The sequence below is a fragment of the Pyxicephalus adspersus genome, chromosome 4 (genome assembly GCF_032062135.1).
Source record: "Pyxicephalus adspersus chromosome 4, UCB_Pads_2.0, whole genome shotgun sequence".
Lineage (NCBI taxonomy): Eukaryota > Metazoa > Chordata > Amphibia > Anura > Pyxicephalidae > Pyxicephalus > Pyxicephalus adspersus.
This window is the reverse complement of record NC_092861.1, coordinates 77,583,052-77,604,396: the sequence shown is the minus strand read 5'-3', so window position 1 is coordinate 77,604,396 and position 21,345 is coordinate 77,583,052. Positions and strand designations below refer to the sequence as shown.

Here is a 21,345-nt window from a genome sequence, read left to right as displayed (position 1 = left end):
TATGGTTTTATCTTGCAAAACACCAGCTGAGGAAAAGGCAACATCTAAATAAGAACAATGATATTCATCTGGAAAATGCTTAAAAAAACCTTACTTAGCTTACCAATGTTTTATCATTTAAAAAAAAAGTACAAATAAAACAATTTTGTATTAGACCCGTTAAAATTATTTTGTCAGGCATATATGCTAAGTAAAATGAAATCTAGAAAGTTTACTGTAGCCAAAATTCTATGATTTTATTTTGACAAGAATTATTTGAGCTGAAGTTATACCTTAAAGGCATGTATTAAAATGATTATTGCTTTTAGAGAAAAAGTCCATCATATTTACAATTTCATTTTACTGTTTCATTACTGCCTGACAGACAATCCTACCAACCAACTCTGCAATTTTCTTACAGCAATGCAAGGCACAATGCATAATGAATTGCATCAGGCATAACTAATGCTAGTGTGATCCTTATTGTTGATATACATCTCTATGACATATGTATCAGACACTAAACATTTTTTCTTCCATTTATTCATTTTTAGAAATAATCAGAAACAAATAAAAGAAGAAAAAATATAAATAGGAACATAACCTATGTTTCTCAGTGGTGAAAAAGTTTGAATCCTCCTTGGTTGACTTTTATTGTACCAATGTGCCGGTTAGGGGCAGAGTGTCATGTACCCAAGGTAACGTCAAGTCCAGCACCATATCCCACCGTTTCCTGAGAAGGAGGTGACAGCAAGAAATGTACGGGTCTCCTCTATCATGTATTCTTTTTTAAAATGTACATAGAATATATATGTTTGACAAAATGTTTAAATGTATATGTCAGTATTAAATATCGTTTATAATGTGTGTTCATTTATATGAAAGCCTAGCAAAACCTGTTCAATTTAAATGTATTTGATAAAATTATATGTCTGTTTTAAAACAAAAAAATATACACAGTATATAAAGTAACATTTTGATGTCACTACATTAGTAGTTTGATATTTATTGTATTCCCTAGTTTTGGGTATACAATTTTTCTCAAAAAAAATGTTTTTTTTTCTAACATTTTATTTTTAAAAAAATGTTATTGCTTATTTGATCTTGCAACTATTTTAATAAATTTACCTCTGCAGTTTGTACATTGCAATAAAATAAAATAAAAGGTTAGAAATATTAAAATGATGTTAGAATGTGAGGATGTTACAAGCCATTCTTTGCATTTGTTAATGGAAATTTGTTGATTTATGAAATGTTCCTACATTCGATTAGAATAAAATGTCATGGCAATGTATGTAAGAACATTTCTCAGGTACATAAAATAATTTACTGAGTGGGATTAGGTGATGCCCAAAATTTGATGCATCAATATGAATGTTAAGCTGAATATTGCTACATGCACAGAGGCACCCATGCAAGCATCTTGTACCATTGTTAGATCTACACCCAGCAAATAGTGGGACATGGTGCCCATGAGATAAAAGAGGCTGAATCGTATACCTTGCTGCATGAGAGCTCCAACGCCAAACCAGAAACTATTTAGCAAGGTGAAATTGTTTTCCACAACATCGGAGTCAGGGTTGCAAGGGTGTGGGTTATACCATTCATACGGGCTAAACCTGTGACAGTGAAGGAAAAAAGAGTATTTTAAAGCAGCAGGAAGAAGAGATGTTCACCAACATTCACTGCAAAAAAACAGAAACGAAAAGTTATACCAAAATTAAAACAACAATACAAAAATTAAAAACTTGTGAATAACAGGCATAGACCAATCATAGATCAATATTTGCTATGAAAAGGGAAATTTATACCTGCCTATTTAATATATATAAATAAATAAATATATATATTTGTATAAAATTTAGGAATCTATGCTACATTTAAATATGTTCACTATAAAGAAGTCAAGAGAAATCTTAAAAAATGACCCACCAAATATTATGCACATGTTTCAGTTATTAAACAAGCATAAAAGAAAATGTAACAGATGACAAGAAATGTAAAATATATCCTTTAATACTTTACAGCATATTTTTACACCTGTCCAAGTTTTAAAAAATATACACATTTGATATGCATATGGGTTATCTGGTCTGTTAAGGATAACACTGAGGTTGATTTAGAGGTAGTCCCCGGGTTACATACGAGATAGGGACTGTAGGGTTGTTCTTAAGTTGAATTTTTATGTAAGTCGGAACAGGTACATTATATTAATATATACAATTAGGACACATGTTTGTCTCAACATATTATTAGGCAGCGTGGTGTAAGTTACTGGATAAAATCCTCACTGTGAGTTATTCACAAAGCAAAATAATAAAAAAATCTTTATGGAGCCTAGACATTCATTACCTTCTGGAGCAAGCTGTGCTTTGCTATGCAAAAAGGAACAACTGTAGAGTTTGCCTTGGTCATTAAGGAGCTACAAAAGGCTGCAGAAAGGGTTAACTTCCCTAAGATCACCTACAACCTCGTTTAGCTGTGTTTAGCAAAAGACTTCTTCTGCAAGTCATGCAAACTGCCCCCTCCCCCCATCAAGCCTACATTCTGCACACAGGGAGCAGAGAAGCCCCATTCGTATCTAGGAGGCATCTCTATGGGAGATGTCCTTAACCTGGGGACTACCTGTACTAAAGAGGTTTGGGCTGTTTTAAATTGAATTATCACTTTAAAAGAGAATTTTCACTTATATTAACAAATGCAGTACAAATTTATTTTGTAAAAGATACCCAATCGTAAACAAGTATAAAATCATGTGTTTGCCTTGCATGTGATTAGATCTCTTTTTCAGTGAATTCTCTCAATATTGCCTAAGCTAAGTGAAAATTCAATTGTAAGGTAATAATTCATGTTAGTAAAGTAAAAGAAGTAAAAGACGTAAACACCTTTAGCATATCAACTCCCATGTGGTCTCTAAGGATGAACCGGAGTAAAATGTTTGTAGTTACCATCAATGACACAACATGTAAAAGAAAGCCCAGTTTAAATGTTATGCTATTCACTTGCCATGTGTTTATGCTGCATAACAAGTTAGAATATTGCAGTGTTTATTTATTTGTTTGTGTGTCCTAGCATGGTGGGTGGAATGGATGCTCAGTGGCTAGAAATGCTTGCCTTTGGAGGGCTTAGGCTTGGGTATGCTTAGTTTTCCTCTGGGCTCTCGGGTTTACTCACATATCCCATAAACATGCAATTAGGTGATTTGGCTTAAGTTTATTAGCCTTGGATCATATAAGTTTCATATAACTAAGTTATGGACATAGGTTGTGAGCCCCCTTGTTGGACATTTAGTGAGAAGACTATGGGCTTGGTAAAGCTCTTTTTAATGTGTAGGTGCTATAGAAATATAATTTAATCGAAAAGCCCTTTGTTGGCAGATCACTGAGGAGTAGTGGTTAAAGCCTCTTCCTGTATGCTGGAGCATATTGTATATCTATCTCCTAAACTGTACTTCTATCAACCACGATGCTCAGGAAGTATGAATGTTGTTTTTTGGAGTGATGAACTGCATAACAAATAAACCAAACTCTAGGCTGACAACATGCATTTATTTGTATTAGTAATCTAACACTGAAACATTTAGGAGTAAATTCTGATTACTGTGTGTATTGTAAATTACTTTGTGTATTGTGTTTTTACTTAGAAGTTTACCATTGGTGTTTCTCATAGTTGAAAAAATAATCAAATGGGAAATGAAAACATATCCCCACTTCAAAAAAAGATAAGCTCTACTATATGCATGCAATAAAACAATTTAAGACAACAGAGTAAAAGACAGTGACTAATTAAAGATGTTTGAAAGTCTAATTACTTTGCTAATGACACAGTGTTTTCTCCCCAACTTCTTCAATTTCAAAAGCCACTTTGGAACTGAAATGCTATTCATTCCTCTCAATTGTGTGAATATCTTTCATTTAATCAAAACTATTTGAATAAGGTTTCTGTCACTTCAGAGAATTCAATTTTCTTTACTATATTCTTTCCAAGACATTAATATTCAGAGGATCAAACACTCCATTTTCACTATACTAATACAATATTAGAACACCTCCTGTCTTAAAAGCCTGTACTTGAAAAACAAAGAATTTTCATTTCACACTCTATAGATAAACTGTCATATTGTTCACAGGGCTGATTAGGAAAGGTTATAATTAAAAATATATGACAAAGAATATGACCCAATTTATTTGTCATTGTGATAAGGCTCATGAAAGTTTATTTTATTCTTATGCTGTTCAGATTTGACTTAATGCTAAAAGTTATGAAAACTGCAATACTCCCCAATGATTTCTCTAGAGAGTGGAATGTTGAAACAATTTACTGCAGCTGAAGTGTACAATACTGAGGAAATAAAACCAATATGCATTTAGATTCAGGAAAGTGACTGGAAAATAAAGAAAGACAGTGACTGTAGTCTATACCGCTCATTCTATAGATGCATTTTAATACATATCTAATATATTAACCATTTATGTAATGACTCTTAGGGCAGGATCACACCTACCTCTTTAATGCCCAATTTTAATAAATGTAGTAGTGTTTCCTGGCATGACAAAGCAGTAAAAACACACCACAACCTCATTGCCAATGTGAATTAGAACAGATTAAAAAAAAAAACATAATAATGAGATATAAATATAAATAAATAAAGAAGCCAAATTGATTTTGGAACTGTAGTACAGGAATCTCCAAAACTAAAATATTAAATCTTTGATATGAATTTACCGTATTTTTCGGACCATAAGACGCACTGGACCATAAGACGCACCAGTTTTTAGAGAAGGGAAATGAAGAAAAAAAAGATTCTGAAACAAATAGTGTCCTAAAATATTTTATGTGCATTAAAAACCAACAGCACATATATATATATATATATATATATATATATATATATATATATTGTGGTATATAACTGGGGGTTAACCAAGTGTTACAGCATACTCCACAACTTTAAAACAAAATAATAAACAGTTGCCCGGCTGGGCATCTGGCTACCTCACTGCATGCCTTTTCTTTCTAACACACACTATATCACCACTGTTTACTCACAGTTTTAAGTCTTGTTTGCCCACTGGCTTTCCTGAAGCTCTGTCCCCTTTCCCTGCAGCCTGGAACATACTTCCTCTCAACCTGGAACCCTCTGGCTGCCTTCTGAGCCTGGAACCCTCTGGCTGCCTTCTCAGCACAGAACCCTCTGGCTGCCTTCTCAGCACAGAACCCTCTGCCTGCCTTCTCAACCTGAAACCCTCTGGCTGCCTTCTCAGCACACTCCAGCCTGCAACACACTCCAGCTTCCGACTGATCACATTCCAGCCTGCAACACACCGGCTGATAATCTCTGAGTGCAGGTAAATATAAGCCAAATCAGGCTTGCGTTGGGCCAGGGAACCCACCCTTTCACTCCTTTGGCCTGCTCCAGGGTCCTATAGAACCTGTTCTAGAACCTGTTCTCCCCGTGTCTGCATGGGTTTCCTCCGGGTACTTCGGTTTCCTCCCACATCCCAAAAACATGCAGTAAGGTTAATTGGCTTCTCCCTAAAAATTGACCTTAGACTACAATAATGACATATGACTATGGTAGGGACATTAGATTGTGAGCTCCTTTGAGGGACAGATAGTGACACGACTATGGACTTTGTACAGCGCTGCGTAATATGATGGCACTATATAAATACTGTGTAATAATAATAATATTTTTTTTTTAATAAATTTTAGTAACAGAAGAAAGAATAACATTATTTAACATTTTTTATTCAGTATTTTAAAAATTGTCTTTTTAAAATTAAATTTCTGTTCACCCTCCTGACGTTCCTTTTTTCCACATAGGTAATAATAAGTCCCTTGTTTAAACAGGATTAAAAACTTTATCCCCGCCTTTTTTTAGAGGAACATCATGGGATGAAAAAATGTTAAGTACATATTTGATTTTTTTAATTTTATAGGTTCCCATCAAGTACTGAAACTGCTTACTGAACAATGCCATGAAGGCCTTTTGACATCAACTTGTCAAAGCATTTTGATATTTTCATTCTTTTTCCAAGAGACAGCCCAAATGTCACACCAGAGATTAGGCTTCCCGAGAAGAGTACTTTGGTAGAGTGCAGGGAAGTATGTACACCACCATGCAAACCCCTTCATCCAACTATGATCCATCTGCATTGCATAAATAGGCACAGATAAAATGTCACTAGATCTAAAATACGGTATGTACTTAAACAAAAAGGTTATTTTATATTGCATTAGTATTATATTTTATATATGAAAAGTATATTCAAAAATAGCATTCTGGTGAAGACATGACACCAGGAAAAGCAAAATATAAGCAAATTTTATCTTTAAATTTAGGCTGAAAATACCCTTTAAAGCCTTATGTCTGTGTTTTTACAAGCAGTAAGATTTTTATAGAGGCTTTGGTGAATGCTCTGCAATACAGAGAAATTCTTACAGTTTCCTATTTTGCACATTGCCGTAGGTAAAATGTGTCTTATATGGGCAAAATCTTGTTTTCAATGTTCAGTTCATTGCAGAATTTCAACGTGATCATAAACCATTTGAATGTGATTTCAAAAGCTTTATGTGCTGAAATTTAAAGTTAAATATAATAGGAAAAACATACAGTAGCATACTATCACAGTAAAGTTTAGCATTGTTATGTTTTATGTTCAGGTTCTTAAATGATTCCTGAAACTTCAGTAAAACTAGTTCCACAGACTACAAAACTGTAAAAATAAAATCTAAAACTCTTATGAGGACAAGAAAACAGTACATTTGAAAGAATAATATATTTTTCTTCAACACTCAGGAATACTTTGTGTCTAAAAAAATGAAGACTAGATAAAGAAAAAAACATCTTATTGTCTTTTCTAGAATCCTATGACGGACATGGGCTTTTTTTGTATAATGCTAAAGAACCAATCATACTTTCTTAATGTAAAGTCATAAAATGCAGAATAATATTCCTAAATTTGGATTTTAAAGTGTTCATAATAAAATATTATTATCTGTCTGCAAATCTATTGTCTGATTTGAAAAAAAATCCTCCAAATTCTGATTGTGGTCAAAGATACTTGATCTAAGTAACTTTGACTACAGTGGGATTGCAGTGTTTAATAGATTCTGCTAACAATTGTAGTTGTGTAAAAACAGTGTACAAGTGTACCTATTAAAAGTTTATTAAAGAGAAAGTAAACTGAAAAACACTGAAAACAAAAAAATACACTTACTTTTGATCCCACAGCGCAATCGATTGGTCCGGAGGTGTATTCCATGGGGGGGTCCTGCATCATTCTGGTATCCATCTCCGAGCCGGTGCACTGGGCGCAGCCATCTTCGCCTCTTCTTCCGATTTCTTCTTTCTACATCACCTGACCCAGGCGCTAGATCGGGTGACGTAAGTTGGAAACAAATTCGCCAATCTCACTGCGCATGCGTGAGATCGGCATTTTTTCCCTTTTCACGAGAAGCACCCAAGAGCCTCCCGGGATGCGTGATGTAGGTATCCCAAGAGGCTTTGCGCTCCCATTTATCTCCTAGGCGATCGAGAATTAGGGGGCAGTGCTGCACCCTTTTTTATTAAAAAAAGTGTGGTGTTGCACCTAAAAAACAAACAAACAGAACCTTTTACTTTACATAAAAGGGTTGTCTACCCTTTTATGTAAAGTGAAATTTCTGAGTTTAGGTACGCTTTAAGTGTACAGTATCGACACCGGCTGTTGGAAACTGCAAAAATAAAACAAAAGAAAAATATCAACACATTTAATATTCAATAATTTCGAGTGTATGCCATTCACTGAGTTGACATAAATATTACATATATAACATTATATATGATAAAATCAATTGTCTATCCTAAATCTTAAAAATAAAAGTATTTTATACATATTTGTTAGCACATTTCTCATACTTAGCGGTGAAGCTAATCATTCATGTATGGAATATTTACCTAATTCTGTAACCTATATATCTTTCTATTACCAATATGCCATACAGAACACTACAATCACAAAGTCATCACAAAATGAACAACATTACAATTTATGTTGACCAGTATTGTCAATAAAGCACCCTTCAGGTTTTAGGATGTTGGGAGCTGGCAATATGATTTGGCATTACATTTTGACCAAATCTGATTTTATCCAAATTGTAATTGTGGTTCAAAAATGCTGTTTTCTCTGTCTCTCTTTGTTAATTTGTGGAATAATGTGCATTGCTGTCCATCCAGTCTAAAGAAGAGACTAGTAGGGTAGTGAATATGCCCTTTTTAGGCTGAACATTAAGGTTTATGTACAGCTTTGTTCCCTACCCCCATCCTGTAACTGGACAGTGAAAGAAAAAGAACATTGGTGAGCTCCTTCAGGATGTATAATAAGTATATTGCTACATTAATTTGTTTCTGTTATGTCTGCCTGAAATGTAGATTTACCAAAAATATAATTACAACATAAATGTACAAAAACCACGTCTTGACATTGTAAATATTCATCATTTTTTAATCACTGATCTAATATATCATTTTAACACTGTCATATATTAGAAAGTAATTGGAAATCTGTTCCAATACAAGTTGTTTATTTACTCTTACTGTTAGTAAATCTACCAAGCTTCCTTGGATTTGTAGTTATTAGCGTGACATTTTTAAAACTGACCTGTTCTGTTTTACATTTCTTTTTACAATTCTAAGGTTGAGTGATCATTTGCTCATTATAATTTGCTGTAGTTTGCTGTAGCTATAAAGCTGTCTGCATGTTTACTTATTTTTACAATGAAAGATCCAGGTCTGAGTAACAGTTACATTCATTTACATGTAGTTATTTACATGTGCAATCTAAACAGAGAAAAATATTTATTTGTTGGTGAATTCATGTTATGATGCTCTGTTATGTAGGATTTTGACCTTAAAGTAAACTTGTCACACACGGGTAATTCAAACCATGATGAAATATGCATAAGCATTAATTAGTTTTATTGAAGCCTAAACTACCATTAGTAGATACTTAGCTATGGACAGCTGACAATGTGATCAGTCAATGAAGGTAATAATGCAACCCATCACATTAAGACACAATGGGCCTAATTTATTAAAGCGCTCCAAGACTGTAGAACATAGACTATCATGGGTGAACCTGGGTGGTCCAGCAAAGAAAATCATGGATTTTGTCAAATCATTTGCTATTATATGGCAAATGTTTTTAATCCTAGTCTAGCCCTTTTCCAGGATTGCTTGGTCACCCAGGTTCACCTATAATAGTCTACTCCAATCTTCAAAATATTGGATAAATAAGGCTCATTAAGGCAATGGGAATGCAAAAGCAGCTTTAAACAGGGTGATGCAGCTTAGAAGGAGGTCAAATGAAGATCAAAAACACCAGTCAATGAATGGTGATTGATGTCATAAGTGTCTTGATCCCCTATACATTAACCTGAAAATAAACTACATTTACCCATCAACTTGAGTCCAAACCTCAGGTCCCTAAAGGAAAAAAAGGGGCTTAAAAAGTAAAGAGGGGCCAAATTAGACTTGGAAATGCCAGCATATTTATATACATTCAGTTGCCTAAACTTCTGGATCTGCCTACTGCTTTGACTAGCAAGTAACTTTTACCTATGCATTTTTAAATGAACGCAGGGTTGCAGGAGATTTACCTAAATGTTATAACAATTTTTACCTTCTACTACCACTAGCGGGGAAGCTATCAGGTGTACAGGTCTGGAAATAGATTTAGGCAAGAGTACACATGATTCTCGTACTTAAAATGTATGTACTATGTACTGTATGTATGTATGTACTAAGAGTACTATGTAACTTAATAATATTTACACACAATTTGTGCATTTTGCATTACATTCATTAATTTACATGCATTACATATGTAATAAAAGTTTTGCTCCTCAAAAGTGAACCAATGATATTTTACACCACATAACGATTGTCTGTTTCTGATGCTCATCTTGTATAACCTTAGCCACATTAATTTTTTATATGTTCTGTTCTCAGTTTTGTGATAATAGTGTGAAAATTGGAGATTTAATCAAAAGGAAAGAATCTAAAGCCATATTTAAGTTATACTGTACCTGGAATGAAACAGAATCCAGTTATCATACATGTACATAATGTACTTTTTTTTTTTAAGTATGTAGCACAGTCAACAGCACAAAATCCATGCTTTTTCTAGAATATAATAAGTAATGAATCCAAATTATTATTATTATTTGTTGGGAAAGGGTGTAAAATTTGGAACAAGTTCCAAAGAACTTAAACACTTCAAAAGTATTTTTTTAAACAAAGTTTAGGGAAAGAGCAATGAAATAGGGAAAGGCTGCCTCAGCCAATTGGAAGTATGTATACAATGGATGACTAAAATGTATGCTTTAACTGAAAATTTCATGCACCTCGATAAACATCTTGCTGTTCTCATTTTGATATATGAATTATATTGATTGATTGATGATAAATTTGATATATTACATTATATATCAAATTCGTTTTTATGTCTTTATACGAAATATAACTTTAGACTGCAGGGAAACCACACAGTACAAAAGCAACCTTGTTATTTTACTTTCAGGGCTATAGCTAAGTATATACATCCTGCTGATATATAAAAGAAATGGAAAACTTTTTTTCCTACATATTTCTTGTAACGCAAAACCATTTTTGAGAACAGTGAGATTCCATTAGGAAGCAGCCTGCATTTGAATGAACAAACACAAGCATATGTCTTCCCTGTGCTGCAGTACACTTTACTAGAAAGCTATACTATAAATCCAGTAAGAACATTTAAGGATCAAGAATAGCTAACTCCTTAGTATAGAAAAAAAATTGTCTCCTTCCTCTAAGTTTCTTTTTTTAATGACTATTGGAGTGCCATTAGAAAAGGAATCTAAATTATTCCTGTGGACATTCAGGAACTTCAATTGTTTGACAAATCAAAGCTGTCAATGACTGAGCTGTTTGTAATAATCTACTGGTGACTAACAATAATGCAAAAAAGTAAATAAATAAATAAATAAAACAAGTTAAATTATAGGTATGCAAAGAAAATAGTTGCCGTCAGGGAAATTTATTATTGCAGAAGGGACAGGAGATGGCCATTCGGTAATAAATTACACTTTTCTGCCTGATCACTGCCTTTTATTCTTAAAATGCTGTGCCCAATTTACCAAAGTATATGAACCAGTGCAGGGATAAATTGTTGCTTGTATCATAGGTCCATGTAGCATATCCATTTGCAAAGAGACTTTAATCACTGAACAAATCCAGCAGAAAATACATTCATGTTTAGTGGGCAATGTGCAGTTTTCCTTTTTAACTGGGCTATTCTACCGGGGTAAATGTGTGAGTAGGCAGGTCTTTTTTGCAGAAAGGGATAGAGAATGTCCCCCTCGCAATATAACTTACTTGCCTGCTTGTTCACTATATTCATAATATAATACAAATGTTTGATGCTGTGATGTGCCGGGTTTGCTAGAAGCCCCTGGGACTGAATGAAGTCCCACACACACGCCTGTGAATAACATTTTCCCGACCCATCCAATCAAGATAGCTAAAGATAATAACCGGAAAGACGAGGAGGAAGATGAGCAAAAATGTTCCTACAAGCCAGGAAATGTTATATAAACCCAAGCACAATATGTTATGCATCATAGGAAATCAAAAGCAAATTTGATATGAAAATACTGAGCAAGACTGATGTATAATTGTCCTAGACATTGCATCATAGGAATTGGTGCCACTCTTCAGCCTATTTCTTTCTTTGGATGTACTAGAAAATAACTCACTATTTAAGATTTCTTCGGAGTAAAGAAAAAAAATCTTAATGAGAATTCAATTACACCATCTAAGACAATGATAAATAAACGTTACCCTTAAGCGATTCTAAAGTCATATGACTTTATAATGAAAGGGCAGATTTGTTTATATAATCAGTGTTTTTTTCTGTGAAAGAGGATGTTAGGTCTTTGTTCTGACACCAAATGTCAGTCACTTAGTGTTATCTAATCTAAAGTTCCAGTTCCTGCCAGCTTTTAAGAGAACAAAATGAGGTGGAAAGGTTAATAATTAACAGCATCATCAGGTTAAACAAGAACAATCAATATTCTGCCACTGTTTCCACTATATGCTTCTACTAAATCTCTTGGGAGTCTCAAAGACTGAGTGATTTTCTTTCCTTATTCTAAAAATGCTCTATTTAAAACCATTGTGCAATAGTTTAGATGTCTCCGAACTATTTATGTGCAATAAATACTCTAAATTTCCCTTCCAAGTATAATAACATACCTTCATTGGCATTCTAGTTTCACTTAATAATTCTTTATGTTTAACTCACTTCATAAAATAATAAATGTACTGTGCAAATGTTGGTGAAATGTTATTGTTAAAATCATACAATGTTAAAGTTATTTGAAGTGGAACTTCAGTTTTGTGAGGAAGAGAAAACAACATATTCTAGATGATCTAAATTGTCAGGAATTAAACAAATGTTGTTACAGGTCTGTATTTTTCTCTGTGTTACAGAAACTGCGGTTTATTTCACTGTGTTCTTTCAAACACTGATTTCTGATTAGGAAACTCAGCCTTTATCTTAACACCCCAGCAAATCACAGTGGTCTAATGAGAAAAGGTATGGTGTGTGCATTTCTTAAAAAGAAAAGACTTAGGGAGTATCACATCTTGTCAGTATTGAAAATAGTGCAGACCATGCCTAAAATTTGACTTGTTTTTCAGTCCAGAATTAAGGTAAAAACAGGGGGCAATTACAAAAGTGTATGATTTTTGTAAACTCCTTAACTCCTTTGGTAAATCAACCCCAATATGTAAAACAGAAACACAAAAAACTTTGAACCATCCACATATCCCTAGAGGCAATAGTTGTGTTACCGTTAGGAAGCAAGAAGATTAAAATATTAGAAATACTTGGAAACAAATGACACAAATACCTAATAAAGTCAGTTGTGAAACAAATTGCTTTAACAAATAAATACATACATATATATATATATATATATATATATGTACATATTTGGAGAGAGGGAGAGAGAGAAAGAGAGAGAGAGAGAGAGAGAGAGAGAAAGAAAGAAAGAAAGAGTAACTCTTAGATCAGGGGTATCAAACTCAAATACACAGAGGGCCAAAATAAAAACTTGGACAAAGTTGCAGGCCAACCTTGAAATTTATTGAAAAAATTGAGGAAATTTTTTCTTCTCATTAGATATAAACCCTTTTCATATGGAAACAAAGAAGTTTTGCTTCACATTCAATCTGGAACAAGCTTATAATAGAAAAAGAGGCTTAGAAGAAAAAATCTTATGCCTCTTTCTCTATTTGTAGCCTTTAAATTTCAATGGTAACCTTTTTGCACAGGCTAACAATAATAATAACAATATTCTTCAATGAAAATCCAACCATTCAAATCCATGCCTTGGAGTAGTAAGGAAATACAACTGAGGGGGAGTGCTGGAAATGATAAATCTTATGAGTGGCCCGCCGCTGAAACTCCCTCTGAAATAGCGCAGCTACTAATATTCCCAGCATTATTTGCATCTATAAAACAGTCCACTGCGGGGCCATGCATGGGCAGAGAGCCCGCTGGTCTATAGACGCGAGCGATTCTGGGAATTGAAGTAGCGGCGCTATTTCAATTCAGCGGCCGGCCAGCTGCAGTTCATATTTAGGATTCCTTTGGGGCCAGAGTTTGACACCCCTGTCTTAGATTGTGAGTTTTCTAACACACAATGTAGTAACTTATGCAACAATAATTTCAAATCATTGAATATTTGGTGGTCATTTTTTAAGGTTATTCATTTCATAAAAAATTAAATTAAATTCATAATGTTAGAATTCCAAATGATGTAACTGAATCCCTTTATTGTTACACAATGATCAGGTTCAGTGCACTGTAAGATAGAAACGATAGCATAGATGACATTTGAAATCCCATTAGGTCATCATCTTTCTATCTTAGCAAAAAGCTAAGAACAAAGGAGATTCAAACATAAAATGACATTTTTGGCTGGTGTAAATCAAATGGTTTGAATATAATACTTACCATGCATGAAAATTTAAATATAATCACCCTAGCTGGACTGGGTATAATTCACACTAGATTACTGGAATAAAATCTCCTAACTGATATTTATTGGAAAAAGAATAAATGTTTGTAAAGGGCAAGTATTTGGGTGTGATGTTAAAAAAAAACATTTTTTCCTAATAAAATAGAAATGTTGCTATTTAAATATAAGAAACAGGTAGTGGTGCAGTGGGCAAAAAGAAACCAAAATGTCCCCAACTTTACCAAAGCAGTATTGCCTTCATAAAACAGAAGATATCTCCATAAATCTATTTATTTTTCTCAAGCAAATCATTTTTAAGCCTGTTGGTAAACCCAAAACTTCAGAATGCAACTACAGCCTAACATTAAGGCCATTTATTTTAATATAAATACAGGTGTTGCGGCAGTAAAAAAAGAAAATTAGGTCATGTCAAGCTGTGGAAAAAGGAGACCCCACTATAGCAGTGTAACATATGCATGCCTTCTAAAAGCAGAAGGTACAAATGTTTCTCACTTCCTTTTCAAATCTCAAAAATAAAGGGCTTTAACCATATTTCCGCTATAAACCAGTTGTTATTAATACACATTTGGTGCAGGGACCAAATGAAACGATCACTATTGCCAAGCCCACTCTTCTAAAATATAAACAATTTATATGGATAAATAATTTAAACAATTTTTGGATAAACAATTTATGTCATTTGTGCAGGTATATTCTGTTAAAAAACACTCTAAATATTTTTTTTTATTTTTTCTGTTTTTGGAAGGCAAAACTATAACACAATTGGTTATCAGTAGTAATTGTAAAGTACTTTTAGCTCAACAGAAATGGGGTGGTTTGGTTCTTAAAGTTCTATCAAAAATCTAGCCTGGTTGAAAAGAATCTGCAATATGGAAACTTGTCAGGAGCTTCAGAACAATTGATGTTCCCAATATGCATGCATGATAACTTTGTTTACAGTTATACAAAAGAATCAACCTCACTGCCATGGAACTTATGTAGGCTTGGCAGGATTGCAGCCAAAAAAAAATTGAACCTTCTGTGAGAGATAACTATTTCCATGAGAGATTAAATTCAGGATATGAATATGTACTTCGATTCGTGTGTATAAACCAGCAAATAATTAATGGTGAGCCTAATTAATAACATAGGGTATAGATCAGTCATGTGTGTTATCTTAAACCTGACAAGCTTTCCAAACTAGCTTTAAGTGATTTTGTCATTATAAAAAAAATGATGATAGACATACCTCCAAAAGATACTGTAAAAACTTACCATTCTGTGACTCCGGGAGAACTGATCTCCTGGTCTCCTACATCTCTCACTATTTTTTTTCCTAATAATACCCCCCATTATTAGGGGGCACAAAATAGGTCAGCAAAATGGCCTATTGGAGGCTGTGGGGGACCAGGTAAATCGATACCCCGGAAGTGAAAAAGAAGGTTTTTGTACAATCTAATGTTTGGTGGCATGGCCAGCAGGAAAAGTTAAGTATTTACAATCTGTTTTACAGTTATGTCTATCTGACATATTTTTTAACAACATGGTCACTTTGAAGCAGTATTTTGATTGACCTCAATTTTTTATATACTGTTACTGTTTTGCAGATTGTACTATAGTTAAATCATAATTGCTCATGCATTTAGATCAATCTGGATAATTAAAGTTATGCTGTACTAAGCAGTGTTTCACTTACCCACTTCTTCATTTTAGAGGATACTTATTATGATGCATATTCTGAACCAACTTAGATGACAGTTGTTGCCCTTTCCTCATCATAAATCACAAACCGCCAGTAACAAGCAATAACTCAAGTTTTTCATCCTTGCTTCAAATAAAATCAACACACACTAAAAATGATAAAGAGATTTTAATAGCCTCAATGTACTACTATAGATTTAAATATGTTTAAGTTCCTAAACATAGTTAAAGGACATTTGCTAAAGATACGCTAGCTCAGCAAGGTTAATGTTTTTTTTTCATGAAAATGTTATTATCTTGGGTCTTAGGTCTTAAAAACTTTTAGCCAATTAGCCCTAAGCAATTAAGATGTATAATTTACAATATTGCTTTTAGTAGTTTTCTTTTCACTTTACACATTGAAGAGAACCTATAGGGTTTGTATATGTGTTTTATTTTATTAATTATTCTCAAATAAAATAAAAATGTTTGGGGTTTGGTGCTTACATAAATAAAACATTGTGTATTATTATTTTTTTATTATTATTATTATTATTATTATTATTATTATTTTGCTTCTAAAGACATGGCTAAGCTTTTTGGTCCTATTCCATTTTTTTCATCACACTGCTTTGTTAAAGAAAGCATCTTAATAACAAATCTTATGGTTAATTTTTATAATTTACACATCCAAGTGAATCCTTCCTCCCTCCCTTCTCTGTTAAGACCAGGCCATGTGGAATTTTAATGACATAGAGTCTAAAAGTAAACAGCTTCTGTTGTGATCACAGCTTTGTGGTGCCAATATTATTCGTATAAAAGTTTATTTGAAAAAAAAAAGGGATGTTATTAGAATGGTAATTATGAATTCTATAATACAGGTTAAACATATAAATTAAAATAACATTTTTGAGTTTGGGATACAGGATCTGCCAACACTAAACATAACTACTCCAAAAAAAAAGACTGCCAAGTCCCAAAGCAAAATGTATGTCTCTTTTGGGACCAGTTTACATTACTACATAGTATTGCAAAAATAATACTTTCAAATATTGCCTAACATAAGGATAGTCTAACAGTTAAGTCCTTTCTCTGTAATACAGTATAAAAGAATGATAGTTGCCAATCTGGCTTAACATTTTGACCATGATGATTACTTTGACATAATCAACGTACGTTTAATACATGTTCTATATTTGATAATTCAGGGCTAAATACAGTTTATATCTTATACTTGAAAGCCCCACTAAATTTTAAAAATGTATCTTAAATCTTGACAAGCTGAAATTTTTTTACTGTTTTTCAGAGTTATATATCACTTTAATGTGTATATTCAACACCAAAGCATAGATTCATAAGGCCTCACAAATTGATGTATGGAATGAGGTAAACCTTAGGGCACATGAGTCCTAACTATAACTGGCATATTATTCCAGTATGACAACAGCTTCTCTGACAGCAGATTATTTCAGCAATGAATATCCTAGCTAAACAGTTTGCAATTTTAAACTGCATAATAATTCACAGCTGCCTTTCAATGTACATTAAATGTCATATCTTGCAATGACAGGCATACAAACCTGTTACATTCTGAATAGTTCCTTTACATTCAGATCCTTAGGAAATATAAACATATTTATTTATTGATATAAACAGAGGGCACTGAAAAGGGAGTTCTGTTTTTACAGATACCAGAGATGGTGGCTGCTATTTTGAGAATATATAAAAAAACATTTTTGCCCATCTTGGTCTGTTACAAATACTTGTTCAGATCACATACAGTATATGAATATAAATGATTGATTACAGATCAATGTAACTGCTGTCCTTGATGGTTTACAGGTTAAGTTTTTTTTTTTTTTATCAGACACAACATTTTTAATTACTGTCCCTACTGAATAATTAAAAGTAGACTAATCCTATCCATTGATCTAATTTGCTAACAAGAGGACTATCCTTGCTGTTATGTGACTGTTCCACAGTGACTTTTTGTTTTGTATTTGGACAACATAGGATTGCAGACCACGTGTCATGAAGGTGTACTTTTCTAAGTTTTTAAAGGCAAACAAGTTTGGTGTGGTCTTTATTTCAAGGTATGTTGAAAAATCTCTGAAAAACTCACAGCTTTTTTCATTCTGAGAAATTAAAGTTGCCATTGCTGTCCTGTTTATACATTTCATGTAAATTTTATCATAATAAATCATCAACTAAAAAAAATGTTTTGTACTAAATTAAAAAAGAAAACAACTACTGCATATACTGTACAGAACGTATGAAGTATTTGAAGCAAGGAGAAAACATTGACTTATAGAATGTAAGGGCACATTGATCATAAAACCAATTAAACAATCTCAACTTTATTATAGGCTTATAAAATAATAATATTATAAAAAATATACTATGCTAATAAAACCAAAGACAACAATAAGGAAACATCAAGGAAGCATCCCTACGTGTTTGCATACCTTCTCATAATATTCTGGTGCAAAGAGCAATGAAATAAACTACATATATACCTGCAAGTCTTTATACCTACAAATACTTTTTTTTGGTTATTCTGAATAGCTACTATGATCTATTAAATATACACTAATGTACACTATCATAAAACCTTTGTTGAAAGTCAATGAGGCTCTCACCAAGTATTGTTGGAAAGTTTAATAAAGTAAAACATTTTTCTTATACATTACCATTTGTGTGTTGTGTTTTAAAACTGTTATAATCAACATTACTAAATAATCTATACAGAATAAAATAACACTAGATAAAGGATAACAAAACAATAATGGTTAAGAGATTGTTCCTATTACACTCATTACACCAACATACCAATGGATGTTTAGAATCCATTTAGAAATTCAATTAAAAATTTTAAATCTGAATATTTATTTGGGTTTACTGTTTACTATTTTCTTTTTATTTTGGTTTGAAGCATATCATGGTACCTTTTTTTAAAAAAAATATTCACTTCTAAGAATGCCAAGCATATCTAGTGTATTCAATTGAAAGTAATATGATTTTTTTTACATGGAGTATTACTGTTTCACTTTATTGCTTAGACAACTCAGTGTTTTTATTGTGGCAGTTAAAATAAACCTATGCCTATGCCCTTGTTTCCCCTTGGAATTCATTGGTCTTTTAATCTTCATTTGTTGATCTGTTCTACTCTTGTTGTTCTACTTATTGTAGCTCTGAATCAGCTCTGAAAGAAGTAATACACAAGAGGTCTTTCAAAAGCTGAGCAAGCAGAAATGCAGGCAGCTAGCACTGACGAAAAATAAATTGAACTAGAAATGAAGATTAACATACTAGGCAGATTTATAGAAAAGTTACAAATACTGTATTTGTATGTCAACTGTTTCTATCCAGGGTAAGAGATTTTCACTATAATAATAGAATAAGCCAACACTATGCTTAATTTATTGAAGGCTTGTTATCAGTGGTAAATTGTTGTATTTGATTGCCAAGTTTTCCACAAGGAGTTCTGTCAAGCAAAGTACCATTATTGCAAATCAAATAAAGCATATTCTCAGGACTTTACTGTGGCTTGGTAACTGCTAAATGAATCTTTTAAATTATAGTAAGTTAAAGACTACTACTTTAGAGCAAATTCGTGACTTGGCCCATTCAAGGCAAAATACAGGTTTACTTTAATCACATACCTCCCGTACTTTATGTTCATTTATACTTTCTGGATGACAAATATGCTTTTTCCACTACAAGGCCAAACAAGTTAGGAAAAAATAACAGAGAAACAAAGTTCTCCTAACATTAGCTGTCGTGGTGGGCAAAAATCCACATATTTTTACATGCTAGTGTAATTTTGGTCTAGAACCTTGTTTTGTATGTGTGTGTTCTCTAGCAATCAGCTAAGAAATGCTGAATCCAACCCTCCATTTCTTAGCTTTCTATCAGATAAAATGGTTTGAGACTCATGGCAGTAGGAAGCTGAGTATCACCAAGGTCAACATTTTTCCTTTGATGGGGTATTTAAATGTGTTATTATAAGGAACTTAGGCTCATTTTTTTAAGGGAGATGGAGGCTGATCTTTCTATGATTCACTTTAAGCACAAAAGTTTTTCAGTTTTTTGAGATCCAACAATAATAGTAAGAAAAAAGCAAACTCCAAATTATCTACTGACCCTAATGTAAGTTGCTACCCTTTAATCTATCTATCTCTACATTTTTTAGGAGATCCATAGGATGGCAATGAAGTTTCATGACTTTGTTTCCAGAACATAGTGGACAGAAGTTAGAATATTTACTCACTCTCCTTCCATTGTTGGAGTGTTTGGACTATGATTATCTTCTTTATTTAACACATAAGCAGAAGCCTTTCTATATAGAAAATATAAAAAGCTTCTACATTATTAGAATACATATACATCAGAATATAATACGTATATGTGTAACATCCTATTTCTGCTACTATGCCCCTGTAGACAAAGTAATTGCTTAACACAAGCAATAACCAAAATAGTCACATTGCTTACTAATATCAGGCCATATATTTATGTACCTTCAAAAAGTCTTTAGGTTTACGGATTTAATTACAGGCACAATAAAATCTTTTAAATAAAATGAGCATTAGGGTTGAATTTAAATAGATGTTACTATGTATGTTTTAAATCTCTAAAAATAACTTTAGAATGCTTAGGATAATCTTATACTCTTTTAGGGCAAAGAAATGAAAAGCTGTTGTATATAGTAGGAAATATTTTCTAAAGGCTAAAACCATCCGGAAGAAATTGGGAATTCTATTAAATAAACATGGGAGCTAAATCAAAGTTAATGTATTATTTATTAACATAGCATAGTAACCTGAACTGAAAGATGGTTGGTGATGTATCTCTTTTATGACTTAAAAAAGTGCCTCTTAAACTGCCTGAAAAACAGTTCAGATAGTAATGCTGTAATGGGAATGGAAATATTTTAGCGATATGTGAAATTGTTCCTTGGCTGTGAGCCACCACATGAAATGTTAAGCGGTTTTAAAAAGTCAGTGAAATGTGCCTCAGTAGTGCTATGCAAAAACAGTATTCATATTTTGATAAGCAACATTATGAAGGAAGACTAACTTTTTACAGCACAGATTCTTAGCAGATTTTTAAATAACTGCTCTGTAGTGTCATCCTTAAATCCAGCATAGCTTGCTATATCATAAATTCCCTTGGCACAGGCAACTTCTTGCCAGAAACAAAATCACAGAGCTGGAGATGCTTTTCTAAAGGAAGTTAATCCCTACAGGGGGGGGGGGGGGGGTAGTGTGATGAAGCCGCATCTTTCTATTTTGATCGGCAAGGAAATAACACCTTAGTGGTGTGTGATACACAAGTCCTAGAAAGTCTTCAATATACCCAATACGAACCACCTAAAAAGTTATGGTATATAATTCCAAATAGTAACACAGATAGTAAAACCCAGAAAAAGGATACCCTTAGACTTTCAGATTTCATCCAAAATATAAAAAAGATGGGGTAACTAATCAAGTCACTCTATTTTTTTTCCTTAGCAATGGCCTTGGAAGCTTATTCTAAGGCTTGCTAAATGGTTTTGTTTTTGAATTAGTTTGGCAAGCTTCAAACAATGTTTGTTGAACCCATAATGTGTGCAGCTTAGATGTGTTCATTGTGATG

At 33.1% G+C, this 21,345-nt stretch overlaps 1 protein-coding gene across 1 annotated transcript in view; it reads right to left on the bottom strand.

Moving 5' to 3' along the window:
* Nucleotides 1-21,345, bottom strand: part of GRIK2 (glutamate ionotropic receptor kainate type subunit 2) — a 327,366-nt gene that overhangs the window by 65,977 nt on the left and 240,044 nt on the right. Inside the window, exon 12 of the mRNA XM_072408700.1 lies at nucleotides 1,480-1,598. Coding sequence (XP_072264801.1) covers nucleotides 1,480-1,598 — 119 coding nt within the window. The remainder of the gene's footprint in view (nucleotides 1-1,479; nucleotides 1,599-21,345) is intronic.